This window comes from Canis aureus, chromosome 38 (genome assembly GCF_053574225.1).
Source record: "Canis aureus isolate CA01 chromosome 38, VMU_Caureus_v.1.0, whole genome shotgun sequence".
Lineage (NCBI taxonomy): Eukaryota > Metazoa > Chordata > Mammalia > Carnivora > Canidae > Canis > Canis aureus.
The window spans coordinates 23,165,773-23,181,251 of record NC_135648.1 but is presented as its reverse complement, the minus strand read 5'-3'; the positions used below and the strand labels follow the sequence as shown (position 1 = coordinate 23,181,251).

Here is a 15,479-nt window from a genome sequence, read left to right as displayed (position 1 = left end):
AAGGCATTGAGGCTGGATGAGAATAATTTGGGTGGCTTTTCTGATACTGCTCACCAAAACACCTTCTTGTACCCCAAAGCAGAAATATAGGGCATTGTGTAGTAATCGAGAAAGCCTAAGAATTAATTTTCTTCTACAGTTCTACCCTCAGTCTCAGAGACAAATCAATGAGAAGTTTCCAGGATCTGAACACTGTTCTGGGAACTCTCATTACACAGGACCTTGGGACAAGGCTTGATTTGGGCTTACTGGGACAGAAAAGAGGACTGTGGTGGGGAACATACCATGGGCCCAGCTTTGCTTTTAGTCAGGTAAGGCCCAACCCCAGACCCTCTACCTTTTTCTGCCAAGCTCGTAAGTTACCATGAGCCACCAAGGCCAGCCACAGGCAGTCACGGACAGAGTGCGAGACACAGGCCACTTGTACAAACCATTCATTTTATTTCTTGTATTGAGTTTATACAAACTTGCAAGATACAAATGCAGAGCTCACTGGGATTCTTCAGTACCTAGATCTAAAAAGAATGCTGGGGAGCAGGGAAGCAGATGCTCACCTAGCAGTCAGGATGCCCTTTCCTGGGGAGGGGGCTTGTTGGCGAGAAAGATGCTAAGGGGTGGCTACAGATGTTTGGTCCCCCAACAGAGATGGCCTCTGTTTAGCTAACTTTAATGTTTCTTCTAAGGTCACTTTTATACTAAATCAAGACACTGAGATCATACATTTCCTTGTATGGTTTATTGTCTAATACTAGCAGATCAAATTGGCCCCAGTATGTGCATAAATAGATATATGTATATATATTTATATGTATATTCCATATTTTCCTTAGTTTTAAGAGCTGCCAGGTAAGGGGGTGCCTAAAGGGGAAAGGGATTGATTCCGTCTTGCTATAGTCAGCCCTGCCCCAAGAACATGCCTCTCACCAAGGCAGGAGAGCAAGTGTGCACAGCTTGCGACCTCAGAAAAATCTTTAAAGTGACAGTAGTATTATTTGATTACAGCCTCTTGGTTATTGATCAGGGAGGTAATGTGCTAATTGGGAAGGCAAGGCCTTAGAATAGCAACCAGGGCTGTCCCCCGGTGGGTTACTTAGCCCTGGGCCTCCATCTGGGCCCCATTCTTTCATAAGGAGATGCTGCAGGCTGGGAACAGGGAGCCAGTAAATGTCAAAGTTGGGAAGTCAGGCTTCAAATGCTGGCTAGGAGCTCTGTGACAGTCCCAAACCCTTGGATTCCATTCTGCCCAAATCCTTGCAAGGCGAGAGCCCCTTACCTACTTTGTCAGCTGATAAGCAGTTTGGAAGGCTGAGCCGGCGGAGGTCAGCACCCCAGTGGCAGCCTGCAGAGGAAAGTCCTGGGGGCTTCCTGGGCAAGGCTGAGATGTTACCTTGCCCATGGGACCCACTTCAGCCCAGAAGCCGACTTTGCGGTCTGGATGCCAGACTGAGGTACCGTTTCCCTTAACTGGAGCCCCCAGAGGAAAGGTCACAAAGGGAGACAGACCGATGTCATTGATGTGACCCGGACCAGAAAGGGATCAAGGAGTGTGAGAAGTCCAAGGAACTTGAACGTGTCTGTGCTGAAGGACCTGTGGTCCTGAAATATTTCCTTTGGCCTTTGTCCTGTATCTCCTACTCCACTGGGGAGTAGAATTCTTGGTGCCATTTGGCATAGGCTGCCATTGACTGCCCTCTCCAGTAGGCTGATGACAGGAGGTGGTCCAGGAGAACACTGGAGGTGTGTGTGTGAGTGTGTGTGCCCGCACGGGTGTACTCCTGTGCACACAGCTGTAAACATTTCCTCTAAGAGGATTCACATCCTGTAACCCGAGAGGCTCATCAAGAGTTGACAGTGTAATCAGATCCTTGGACCAGGACTTCCAAGAGAACGTCCTGCCCTGGTAAAATGCTCTCGGGCGAGCTCTGGGGACCAGCCCTTTGCAGACTGAGGGATGGGAGAAGGAAGCTGCCAGGGAAGAGGGAGGGATGTAGGGCTGGACCGAGAGGCAGCCACCCAGTCTCTTCATATCGTTTGCTGATTCCATTCAGACATTGCACATTTCGAAAATAGATTTGCTTTTATAACAAAAGCGTAAAATAGATCTGTCTTAAAATAAGTCTGTCCTCTCCCCTTCTTTGGATCAAAAGGCATGGGGTGTGGCCATAACATGCTAGGAATGGTGTGGAAAATAAAGGAGGGAAGTGGCCTGGGCAGGAGTTCTGGGAAAGGATCAGACGTCCAAACAAATATATATATTATGTATATATCTATAATATGTATAATCTTCATAAAACATATATTAAGGCATGTAAAGCAACATAAAGAGCCAGCTTTATGAAATAAGAGGTGAGAGAGAAGTGTAGAGGTGCAGACATTAACCCTTGGTATTTTGCACGTATTTCTAAAAATATCACTTAAAAAAAAAAAAAAGGAGACAGACAACGAAAGGGGAAGGCATGGAGGCCCTGAAACAGCTGCTTCTTGTGGAGGGAGGAGGGTGTTGGAAAGAGGGAGAGGGCCAATCCCACCTGCCAGTCTGTGGGGGGAGGAAAAAACAGGTTTGGGGTGCTTCATGTGCATTAAAGATGGGAAATGTAGCCAAAGGTCATGTTCAAAAAATCTGCTAAAAAGTGAAGTGAAATTCCCCAGCCTGCAATTCCTCAGAAGCACGAGAATACCCGAAGTACCTAGAACAGTGCCTGGTACATAAAAGGGGCTCGATAAATATTTGTTGAATGAATTGCCATCTTTACTTGCATATGAACCAGTAACCGTCCCAGCTGTGAAGGCGTGGAGGAGAACTGGTGGCAGATAAAGCAGTTGTTCTTGGGACCACTGGAGGTTGAAGTCTCCCGGCAGCAACTCTGGCAAAGAGCTGGCCTTGGGGCCCAGGTTTTTCCAGTCTCACTCTCCCCTCCCTCCTCTCTGGCTACAGTCCTCCCAAGGTGAGCGGCGAGAAGGAAAAACCATCTTTGCTTCTGTGTCTCCTCCACCGGCCTCCCTGGGTAGGCAGATGGTGAGAAAGCCAGGCCAGAAGGGAGTCCTTCCTACAGCCTCACCTGGTCCTCCTAGGGGTTGCTCACGATGCAGGACGGGGCCCTGCAAGGCCCTAGCCTTGCAGACTGAGGTTGCATTTCCTTTCAAGGGCACCCTCTCAGCTGGCCCACAGCACATTCCAGGGGCAAGGCGGACAAGAAAATGTCCTAAACAGGGTTAGGAAAGGCCCCAAGGCTGACTACACCCTACATGACACAGGTCCTTCTCTCTGCCCCCAAGCCTAGGAGGGGAAGGCAGACACACCAGGCCCAGACCCAGGAAGGGCCATCTCCGACCCACTCAGCCACACCAGCCTCCCCACAACTGTCCCCACGGCTGCTGCTGCAGGCCACCATGTGCTCACTGGTGGGCCCTCTCAGAGCCAGTGTGGGCAGGCCGGTGGACCCGGGAGAGCAGGTGGGGGAGCAGAGCTGGCATCCGGCACGTACTTGGCACTTAAGCTAACGCTCCATCCTGGGGAAACCAATCCCACAGCCCCTTTCCACCTCTGTCTCATCCTCTCACTTGCAAACGAGCCCCACTGCTTCCCTGTCCTCCCACTTGCCTCCATCTCTTTCTCTCTTCTCCCCCTTCTCAACCTGTCCTCAGACGCTGCACAGACCTGCGTGCCGCTCTCCACCTACAGCCAGCACTGTCCCCTCTGGGAGCCGAGGAGCCTCTCCTCGTCACTGGTCTCCTTGTCTTTGGCTCAAGCAGGGTGGTCGGTCTCCACCAGACCCCAAAGGAGCACCCACGAGCAGAGATGTGTCAAAGCCCCCGGTACAGCTGGGGTGGCAGGATGGGAATGACGGGGGAAGGACCTGCTGGCACGTGCTGTCCTCGATGTCAGGGGTGTCCGTCTTCTCTTCACTCCAGACCTAACCCAAGACAGCCCAGGGCATCTTTCCCACCGGGGCATCCTCTTCCTCAGGAAATGTTCTAGTAGGGCCATCGCACCACCAGCTGGGGCCAGGCCTAGCCCCTGGGAGGCGCCCGCTGGGAGGGTGCTCTCTGCCCACCATCTCAAGCCCTGGCCTGGTGCTGCCATCTGAGTAGCAAGGGCTTCAGGGCCAGGCGTGGTGGGCATGTGGACACTGAGGTAAGTCTCGGCAGCAACCCTGGCCCCAGCCTGGCTCCCTGCAGCATTCCCACAGGAGCGCAGGGGCGGGGGGGCCAGGCTGGGGAGTCAGGACCTCAGTAGGCAGAGGGGACCTTCAGAACGTGGCTCTGTGGAGCTTCATGGCGTTGGCCTCGGCCAGGGCTTGCACTAAAGAAAAGAGAAACGGGTGAGAAAGGTGCTTCCTGGAGGAGCAACAGCTCCAGTCAAGCTTCCCCAGGAGACAGAAGTCTCTTCTTGCGGAACCCTGTGGAACACGGCCCACCTGCCACCCCCAGCCCTGAGAGGGGAGCTAATGAATGGAAGTCCGTGCTCTTTTCCACTTGCCTGACACTGAGCGACTGTGTGCCAGGGGAAACGAAGGGACCTGGCCTTTGGCCAGAATTTCCAATGTTATTTTCATTTACAGTAAAATCTAGGGGCCATGTGGGAGAAATAAAATCTGGGGGCTTCTGAGGCAGGACTGCTGTGTATCTCAACAGGTGGGAGGCTTGTTGGCCCAGGACGGGGTAGGGGAGGCCTCAGCTCTGTCCCTGTCTGCTTCTGGAGAAGCAAAGCCCACCGGCACTGCGGCATCCAAGAGGCGGCCCTCCCAGCTGGTGCTGGTCCAACACTGCACGGGGCCAAGGGGACGTGGCGGGGATGGGGGGACAGGGGGGCGGGGATGCTGCGGGCTCAAGCAGATGGATGGAGGGGAGAGAGCGACGCTGGGGGTGAGGGCAAAGCGATGCTGGAATGAGGGGGGTGGTAGATGGCTCCCGGGGGTGAGGGGTGGGGGTCCCACTCACCGTGGTGGAGGAAATACAGTAGAAAAGTTCTTACGTCAGAGCTCAGACCCGCATGGTATGGCTGCTGTCGGCGCCCCGTGGGGAGTCAGACGATAGGGGGTTGGCTGGTGGAGTCAGGGAAGCAGGGGAGGTGGGAGGGCTTGGGGTGGCACATTGCACTGGAAACAGAAATGAACAGGGAGGTGAATAGGGGTAGGGGGTGGGGGGGAGGCCGGGCACCCAGAGCGAGTGGGCCCTTCCCCCAGCGGGGAGCCAGGCAGGAGGCAAGCAGAGAGGAGAGCTGAGGCAGAGTGGGCCTGGGAAGGAGGGTGGGTCCCCCACCCCCCAGGAGACAGGGCCCCGCAGGCTCAGCCGAGGACCAGTGGTGACCGTGGGCGAGGCCGGCCTCTCTGGGCCCGGGCTCCACTCCCATCCGTACAACGTGGGACGGAGCGGCTGGAACAAGCGACGCACCTCACACACACCGGTACAGGGACGATGGTGACGACGGGGGCAGTCAACCACACCAAGCCAGATCATCAGGCCCCCGTAACGACTACATCCAAGTTATCACCATGGGAATCATCTCCACGGAAGCGGAGATGATTCCAGGGACGGTGGAAGCAAGTTCTGTGAACTTAGACCAGCTCGGGGTCTCAGAAACACACCCCCTGCCTCCCACTATCCCTGGGGACCCCCTGTCCTTCAATCCAGAAAGGGCGAACTTTGGTCCACCCCTGAACAAAGCACTGCAGGCCTCCAAGCGGTGACACTGGAATGAATGGATTTTACTCTATTACGGCCGTGGCTCTACGCTGGGAAGAGCCAGGTGGAAGGACAATGACAGGGGGCGGGGGGCCATATTAGGAGGCATGAGTTCTGTGCAGGCTGCAGACCCTTCGGCACCCTCAGTGCCACTGTGAGGCAGCAGACTGGCGGAGAGAACGTCCTCACTTGGCCTCAGAGGAGAACCAGACCTTGGCCAGGGTCACACTGTTTCCTCCAAGAGAAGGATCCTGGCATCCCACTTCCTAAGCGCTTGCTCCCCATCCTGCCCTGCCCCGACCTCATCAATTCCCTGCCATCTGAGTAGGGGAAAGGGCCAGTGCAGCTCCCATTGCCTACACACACACACACACATAGATGTATGTAAGACTTGGAGCTTTCTCGTGAGCAGGGGAGTCTGCTCAGAATACACAGTGTGTGCACAGGATCCAACAGTATTCTACGCTCACTGCACACAACTCAGATGTGTGTGTTTGTGCACTTCCAAACCCATACGCTTCCATGTGATCCAACACACGTGTAACATCACACACAAACACATTCGCAAACGCTTTCAAAACACATATTTGTGTGTATGTCTGTATGGCGAGCCCAGTGGTTAGTTATCTGGCAACTTCAACTTCTAAAACAATCAAAAAGTCAAAAAACCAAGCAAGGGCTATTTCAGGAAAGCCAAATATCTATTGCCACGGGCACGTGGTGAAGCTCTTACAGTTATTGACAGACAAGCTCCTTGGAGTCCAGTTACTCTCATTTCTACACACTTCTGATAGGAGTTGACCTGCTGGATGTCTACCCCACGGAAGATAAGAAACAGGGAAATTTAGGGGAGAGAGAGGACTCCAGGAGGCCCACTGAAGATAGAAAAAAGTACAACTGAGGAGAAAAAGCCTCTTGTAAAATGTAGCTTATAATACCTTTAAAAATACAACAGTTTGGGAGCACGTAGCATAGTTATGATCTGTACCAACTCTAGCTGCAGAGGGCATCCCTTCAACGGATCAGCAAAAACATGGATTTTTATAATGATACTAAATGAACAAGAGCAAGAAAGATGAATTATGTTAAATATAACTCCTTTATAAAGGCAGAGAAGTTTTAAGTGTATATTAGGGTGTATTAGGAACATATCTATTGAAATAGGTAAAATTCACGGGGCTCCCGGGTGGTTGTCGGTTATGTGGCTACCTCCGGCTCAGGTCATGATCTCCGGGTCCTGGGATGGAGCCCTGCATCAGGCTCCCTGCTGGTGGTGGTGGGGGGTTGTTCTCTGCCCACCCCCCCTGCCGCTCATGCTCTATCTCTCTCTCTCTCTCCCCCCTCTCTCAAACAAATAAATAAAATCTTTATCTAAAAAAAGAAAGAAACAGGGGCACCTGGGTAGCTCAGTTGGGTAAGCATCTGCCTTTGGCTCAGGTCACAATCCTGGGGTTCTGGGATCAAGCCCTATATTGGGGTCCCTGCTCACCCTCTCCCTTTGCACCCCTCCCCCTGCTCATGTTCTCACTCACTTTGCTCTCTCTCAAATAAATGGAAAAAAAATCTTAAAAAAAAATAGACAACCTTTAAAAAAAAAAAAGAAAGTTAAAATTCACACAGATAGTAGCTATGTATGGGATAGATGCGATGTTATGATTGTGTGTTCACAAGTAATACCACATCTGCTTGCATTGGTAATTGGTCACACCTGCTGGACAGGTCACATCCTTCACCTTCATGAGACACGCTCTCTCCCATCCTGCACACACAGATACACATTTACAGATATCGCAATGTATACACTGTGCACAACATACACACAAATGTGTTTTATCACTCCTCATACTGCAAAAAAGCCAATTATACTTAAATACGTACATTCATAAACACTACCTCCATCCTTATATTGTACACTCACATACACATATACAAACTCCAGGAGTTTACTAAATACCACCTGTACTCATAAATAATGGTCTCTGAACAATATTCATAGACATTCTGCACACACATACACACATAGTTCTATGTTTGCACTCAAATATTCCCTTCACCCACGCACTTGAGTATACACAAATACATGTGTATCTACACACGTCACCCCCTACGGACATTGCACATGATATCCTGCCCCGCGTACAAACGTAAAATTGTCGCACCTTCCCATATACCTCATGCCTGAGTGTGTACATTCTGGGTATACTGACAAGCATTACACCATCCACGCCACATACCCACACTGGGGCACCTCCTCTCCACTCTGCACCGTCATTATGGCCCGTGACCAGCACTCCCATACACACAGTCCCAGGCTTGAACCCATGCCCACAAACAGTCCTCTCTGTCCCTGGCAGAGCTGCAGCTCTGGGAATCTGGGCCAGAGGCCAAGGGACAGTGGGGACAGTAGGCTAAGTCTGAGGTCTGGCCCTGCTATGCCATTTTTTAAATAGTTGGGGTTTTGGCAAAAGCAAAGTGACGGTTTGCTTTCAGCGCACAGATCCTGAAATGTAAGCTGGTGTGTATCGAGAAGGAAATCTGATAGGCTAGGGTGGGTTTTGTTTTCATGGAACCTTTGGCTGAGAAACTATAGTAGAGAGAGAGCCAGGGACTGGGGCGAGGGCAGAGGGAAGTTTTCAAAACAGTGTTGTGTGCTCTAACCCTTGAAACAGGAAGTTGCCTTTTGCCTAGAGCATGAGGAATTTGATCTTTGGAAGATTCGAGTTCATTTTACAGCTGAACTACAGAGAGGTAGGATGGAGGCCTCTGTGCAGCCAAACTGGTTCTGCTTCCTTTGGCTGCAAGATGGGACTATCTGAAGCCCATCCCTTCTCTTGTCCTCAATCCAGCCCAACCGACCTCCTCTCTCTGAAATACCTCCAAGGGTGTTCCCTGCCCGCCCACTTAATGTCCATTAGACCCTAACTGCCGGTAGGTTCTTCCTTAAGGCATAAATTTCCTTTGTTGTAGCCTGAAACCCTCTGGTTCCTAAAAATATCCATATTTAAAAGAGTGAGAAAAACCATACACAGATCCTATTTCTACTCCAGCTATTGCTATGTCAACGAATCCAATCGCAGTCACCAACACCACCATGACCACATGTGGCTACCATTTATTGAGCACTTACTAAGTGCCAGGCACTGTGCTAGGTGCTTCGCATTTATCATCACCATTCCTCACACCACCAGGCAGCTATTTCGATTTGAATTTTACATGAGAGAATGGAGTCTCAGAAAGCCAGAATTCAAATCCCCCTTGATCACCATGAAACGCTAGCTGTTCTACTGGGCTCCTGGCTACGGTCTTGATGGCCGGCCCCTCACCCAGGCGACTGTCACTGTGGGCTAACATACCTGTCTCTCTGCCTCCTCCTTCTACTCAAGTCCTTGCAAACCTGGCATCCTTCCCGGGCACCCCTCTGGACTAGCTTCAAAGCTCCCCCTGTCTGTCCCAACCACCTTTTGTTCTGAGGAGGAGGAGGACATATTCTGTTGTCTTCCCTCCGACCTGGGTTCATGACGGTAACCACTGTACTTCCTCTATCCTGCCCCCTCCCATTAAGAGTCTCTTCCATTCTTCCTGATTCCATTCTCACTTTCTCTGGGGCGGTATCTCGGGCTGACTTTCACCCCACTGTGTCTACTCGGAACCCTCTTACTTTTGAATCAGTATGAGTCCGTTCCTCAGGCTCATCTTTTCTTAGAAAAGTGGGTTTGGATCAGTAGCCAGGGCCTGACTATTGCTCTCAACTCTGGCTACCAGCCCCATTTTCACCTTCCTATTTGCATGCAGCAAGAATGGGAAGTGAGAGGGTAGCCTGCAATGCCTGTCCCTCACTTCACAGCTGGTAATACTTTGACCCTTCCCAGCCAAGCTCAGGTATTGCCTCTTAGCTGTGCCCTTCCTTGAGCTGCCCAGGTAGAGTGGTGCCCTTGCTCCCTGCATGGCCTCTGGCCATTCCTCCACAGAGCGGCGAGAAGGGTCATCACAGTTCTGAGCTCCTGGATGCAACTCTGGCCCCTTTGTACCCCACTGAGCCTAGCACAGTATCTGGTGCTCAATAAATGCTCATCTTGACCTTGAGGAAAGTCTCACTGGCCCTGCACCTCTCTAGCCCTGGCCCCCTCACAGCACTGAGCTTCCTCCCCTGCACCTGGTCAGCCGGTCTCCCTGGAGGAGTGAGGCCCGGCCCCTCTCACCAGACAGCATGCGGCCCCTGCGGGAGGCCTCGGTCGCCAGGGCACAGGAGATTTCAATCCGCTTCTCCTGCTCCTGCAGCTGGCTCTCTGAGTCCTGGGGCACGTCCACAAGGTCCCCCTCGCCGATGGGCACCACGTTCTGCATACTGAAGAGGCACAGACACACAGACATGGAGTGGGGGGACAGGATGGTCCAATGGGCTTGGGGGGGGGCTGTGAACTGAGGCTGGCAAGGTGGCCAGAGGCCTGTGAGTGGGCAGGCTCTGGTTCCCAGCAAGGCTGTCCCCAGGGGTGAGTGGGACCCAGGCAAAACACATTTCGGGACCCCCCACCGCAATGTTTTAAAATGAATTAGAAGATTCAAGTGAACATTTAGGGCAGCCTTGATGAGGAAGAGAAGTCACCAGTGGGCAACCCATCAGTTTGTCTTGACAACAGCACATGCCCGTGTCCAGCAGGTTGTTTTGGAACTCGATGGCAGCGTCACTGCCCTGCCACAGGGCTGGGCCTGGTCTGCTGCCTTGAGCCACTGCCTCCATTCGCTCTCCGCCTGGGAGACTCAGGGCTCCCACTGGCATGGGTTGGGGGGCTGGATTCGGTGGCACTAGTGCCCCTGGTGCTAGGGTGGGCAGAGAATGTTGAGGTTCACTCAGACACATTACCTGGACTTGGCAATGAGTGTCTTGATCCTCTCCACCTTCTTCTGCTTTTCCTTCAACTCCTCGGGACTCAGGGGAGTATCAGGCTCCAGGTCAATATACCGTTCAGGGATGAGGACTTTGTCTGGCGTGGAGAGCTGTGAAGGGATCCAGGTCAGCACCTCCATTCCACCTGCCAACCCCCCAGGCTTTCTTCTCCCCCTCTGCCCTCCTGGACTTCACTCACCTCCTTATTGATGTCCACATCATAGTGCTGGGGTTCCAGCTCCATTTTGCGAAGCCGGGCAATTTCCTCTCTTGGTGTCTCATAGGCCTGCCCACCAGGCTCCTCTGCCCGCAGGGCTGCTTCCAGGTTGGAGATGTCCACCTCATGGATGCTACGGTGACGGCGCACCTGGGGGACAGAACCATCATGACCACAGAGGGACTTTGTCCCACTGCCGGCAGCTTGTCCTCTGCTACCCATGCCTCCAGACAGCCCTAAACCAGGCCTGGGTTCCCGCTGTCCCCGCTCATCACACCCGATCTGGCTGTCACCCCATGGCTCTCACTGCAGGGCAAAACTATCCTCTTCCTACGCTGTTTGTCCAAGGCCTGCCCACCTGCAAAGGCCCAGAGGCAAAAATCTCATCAGTGCATCTCATCCATACTTGTTACTTCTCATCTGGTGGTCCTCTGTGTTCATATTATGTGTCACATATTTTAGGCAGTTGGATTAGTGTGTCCTACGTTGGTCTTTAGTGGTTTCCTATTATGGGATCTCCAAACCACCAAGGAGAATGTAAGCTGTTTGAAGGGAGGACTTTTAATCATTATTTTCCTGTATTTCTGAATGCTAGAAAGAAAAAGTAGGCAGATGCCTGGGGCTACTCCCAGCTCCACACTCAGCAGTCAAGTGGTCCAGGAATCCCTAATTTTTCCTGTGTTTCCCTATCTCTAAAACAGGGGGGATCATTCCTAACCTGGCACTGCTGAAAGATCTAAACAAAATAACACGAGATTCGAGAATTGTGCAGTGCCATGCACCAGTGCACTATCAGCATTATCCTCAGTAGATCCAGCCCAGTGGTAAATACACAGAAAATGTTCTAGAAATATGTTTAAGTGATGGCTCCTCCTGGGGGGTGAACTTCGCACTATTCTCTATCAACTGAATTTTGTGTAATTCATTTCAACTAAAATAATCGGTGCATTCCTTTCTGTAAGTTATTTTTCTTTAAATATATACAAGGAATGCTTGTTGCAATGTATCTTCTGCCCAGTGGGGAGAAGCCTCGGCCAGTTCTCCCAAGTGCCCAGCATGGGTCCTTCCCAGCCCCTCTCTCTCTGTGCCCCTCACCCAACCGCCCGGCCAGGCCGGTCACGAGCTGGGAGTGGGCAGCGTTGGCAGATGTTGAGCCATGGCCGCGGGTGGCTGGGGGGACGTTACCACTTTGTAGGTGGGCCGGCTGGCAGGGTCAGGGGCTGGACTGGCTGGGAGCTGCAGGCTCCTCCGCTTCTCCTTCATGGAGCCACTTTGATGCCTCCGCATGCGATCCATCTGCTCCTCCACGCTCATCTTGACCTTGCCCTCGCTGGGGAACACTGCACTTTTGGGGCGCTCCTGCTGCAGCAGGGAGAACAGGGCTCTGACAGGTGCTCATCCCCCACTCCCAGCTTATTCACCTGCCCTAATGCCTTAAATGTCCCTTCTCTGGGAAGCCTGTCTGTAGTGGGTTTAAATAATGGCCCCTAAATCATATATGCAGGTCCTAAGCCCCCAGGACCTGTGCATATGACCTTATTTGGAAATATGATCTTCGTGGATGTAGTTAAGGGAAGGATCTTGAGAAGAGATCATCTGGAATTAGAGTGAACCCTGAATCCAATCTTAGAGGTCCTCATAAGAGACAAAAGGAGACAGAGAGTAGAAGGCAATGTGAAGGTGGACGCAGATACTGGAGTGTTGTGTCTACGAGCCAGGGAACACTGCAGATGGCCGGTCACGCCAGAAGCTAGGAGGCGGGCATGGGATGGATGGGACCAGCCCTGCTGATACCTTGATTTTGGACTCCTGGCCTCCACAGCTGTGAGAGAATAAACTTCTGTTGTTTTAAGCCCCCGAGTTTGGGGGGCTATCTCAACTTCCCACAGCCCTGGGAAATGAACGTACTGCCTGTGGTCAGCACATTTGACTCTGACTGCTGATTTTTGTTGGATTTGTCTCCCATCACTGGCACATTATAATAATTTTGTTAGGGGGCACCTGGGTGGCTCAGTCAGTTAAGCGTCTGCCTTTGGGTCAGATCATGATCTCAGGGTCCTGCGTTCAAGCCCTGAGTTGGGGCCCACTGCTCAGCGAGGAGTCTGGTTCTCCTTCTCCCTCTTCCTCTCCCCCACACTCATGCATGCTCTCTCTCTCTCTCTCTCTCTCAAATAAATTAAATCTTAAATAATAATAATAATTTTGTTAACTATTCTTCTTTCTTATGTGTATCTGTCTTGTCCCTTGATAGGACAAGATTCCATAGAGGTCTTCTTCCTATGGAGAAGGAAGACTTCTCCAGTGGGGCTATTGCCCTCTCCCACTTGTCCCTGCCTTCGCCTCCTGCCTTGGGTTTCTTGAGTGGTGGACAGATGGGTGGATACACAGATGACCCTGGGCTCCCGCCGGGCTTCAGGGCCCATAGGCCATACTCACCCGGGAGGACAGTCCATTGGTAAGTCCGTTAGCACTCCTCCTCACCACCCTTGATGGAGTCCCCTCTTCATCAGTGGGTGACTTTGTCCGAGGAGGCACAATGCCAACTGTAGGGAGACAGAACAGCCAGTGGGCCTTCTGGAGAGCAGCAGAGCAGGGGGACAGGGAAGCCTGCTTCCCTGAGGAGGCTGAGTCCCACCTGTGGCAGAGAGGAAAGGCCCAGGATGGGTGCGCATTCGCTCTCTTTGGTTGTGAGAGCCCCTGTCTGGGCTCCTGACACTTGGCCTTCCTTCTAGGGGAGGATGGGACAGGAAGTACCTTTGTTGAGAGCTGCCTGCTTCTCTGCCTCCACCTCTTGCCTGGTGGGCACAAGGCTGATGTCTCTAGTGGTGTCCAGGGGTGATGTCTGGTAGGGGTCTTTCTTGCTTTGCTCATAGCTTGCCTTGGGCTGGGGGTAGAAACGAGAAGATGGTCAATGCTATAGGGACTGCTGGGAATTTGGCACTCAGGGATGTTTCTTTGCTTTGCAATGGTTGGAGCATAAACACAGGACGAGAAAACTCTAAGTGTGCCAGCTGGGAAGTGGGTAGGGACGCAATGGAGCCTCCCACCCATGCCACCTTAAGGCTGGCCAATGCTGGGTCATCTTGGGAAGTGAGGGCTCAGAGCTTCCAGGAGGCTCTCAGCTGAGGCCCAGCAGAGAGGCCCCTCAACCTGACCAGTCCTCTTGGCAATTGCCAAGCAGCACAGACTTGCTGTAAGCCGGAGAGGAGGAATGCTGGAGAAGGCTACAAGGCCAAGGATCTCTGAAGATTCTGTTGGGAACTCACCCAAAACTTGAGCAAAAGAACCAGCTGGGCTTTGGTACCAAGATTCTGGGGGACAGAGAAGTACATTTAGCTTGAGGGCTTCCAGAATCATGAGGTTAGAGGGGGCCTCCGACACCACTGGCAGCCCCCTATGCTCCCATAGTGCAGCTAAAGAGTCTAGCCTCAGCGAGGGACAGTTCAAAAGACTGGGCCAGAGGCTGGAAACAGCAGCTAGAGTCCAGTGAGAGAGCGTGGGTAAGTCCCACCGCCTCCCCTGGTCTGGAAAGCCTGCTCTGCTCTGCCCTCTCGGCAGCCCCTCGGGGGCTGTGTGGATCCCAGCAGCTGAGATGGATGAGAATCTTCCCAGTTTTAGACACAGGACTACTCACCAAGCAACCTCTTCCCTAACTACCTGCCTCCTGGGCAGAGAGGCTGGGGAGGCAGAACAGGGCCTGTATCCTTACACGCCAGGGCCGAGAACACCCAGGAGGACACAGGCAAGGCAGAGAGAGAGACAGCGTGGAAGAACCGGGGTCTGAGGTGGACAGGAAGGGATCGGAATGGCACCAGTAGCTGCGGGGCCCTCAATTTTCCTTGCCGGCTCGTGCTGGTGGGAAGTGGGACACACCGCCACTCGTCGGGGGCTGCCCTGGCCCCTGGGCGTGGTGACACTCATTTCCCCTCCGTCCCCAGAGAGCCAAATGGGGACTCCGCCATCCCTGTCCTCACCCCGGAGTCCGACTGGATGGCTGCAGGGAAGTTCATAGTGCAACAGGGACAAAGTGGCTCTGTGTCCTGCCCTGCCCCTTGCCGGGCCCTTTGCCCCACTCCCTCCGCCCCTGCCCTCCAGGACCCAAGGGTGCTGGGTACCTGACCCCTGGCTGGCTCGCCACTGCGGTGCCAGGAAGGGGAGCTGGGGGGTGGCCAGAAGCGGCTCTCGCTAGGGAGTGGCGGCACATTTGGAGGAGACTCCAGGGGGACGTAGGCTTTGGGGAGGGGGGGCCGTGGCGGGCCAGGCTCCTGAGGCAGAGAGAAGCCAGAGCATTAGGAAGAAGGACAGCAGCCACTGTGAGAGCAGGAGAGAAGAGCATTAGCAAGGGACAGATGACATCATGGGGACCTGGGGGGGCCCTAGACCCCCCAACTCCCACCTGCCGCCTGGGGGGGAGCTCCAGCTCTGGAGGGGGCTCAGCCTGGCCGTGAAGGCCCTCCTTGGCTCAGCCCCACCTGGCACTGTGCCCCATGTTCCCCAATTCTCCTCCAGGCTCCCTGCTCCTTGCCTCACCATCACCCAGGGCACATTCGTACCCTGTGTCTGTGCTTCTGCTACCTCTCCCGTCTGTGATGCAACCCCCTGTCCCCCTCACTCCCCTCCCATCTGTGATGTGTCCCCCTCACTCCTCTCCTGTCCCAAAGCTTAATAGTCCAGTGAAAGCTCCACCATCTC

General features: G+C 53.2%; 1 protein-coding gene across 19 annotated transcripts in view; it reads right to left on the bottom strand.

Moving 5' to 3' along the window:
• Positions 1–421: 421 nt before the first annotated feature.
• PLEKHA6 (pleckstrin homology domain containing A6) overlaps positions 422–15,479 on the bottom strand; it is a 140,713-nt gene continuing 125,655 nt past the window's right edge. For 17 of the 19 annotated variants that reach the window (XM_077886785.1, XM_077886797.1, XM_077886789.1 and 14 more), the window contains 9 exons: positions 14,903–15,052; positions 13,542–13,671; positions 13,224–13,330; positions 11,973–12,149; positions 10,770–10,937; positions 10,547–10,680; positions 9,885–10,030; positions 4,976–5,099; positions 422–4,303 (listed from right to left, as the gene is read on the bottom strand). In XM_077886785.1, the coding sequence (XP_077742911.1) occupies positions 4,984–5,099; positions 9,885–10,030; positions 10,547–10,680; positions 10,770–10,937; positions 11,973–12,149; positions 13,224–13,330; positions 13,542–13,671; positions 14,903–15,052 (1,128 nt within the window). In that variant the 3' untranslated portion in view covers positions 422–4,303; positions 4,976–4,983. The remainder of the gene's footprint in view (positions 4,304–4,975; positions 5,100–9,884; positions 10,031–10,546; positions 10,681–10,769; positions 10,938–11,972; positions 12,150–13,223; positions 13,331–13,541; positions 13,672–14,902; positions 15,053–15,479) is intronic. The other 2 variants (XM_077886803.1, XM_077886804.1) reach the window with 2 other exon arrangements.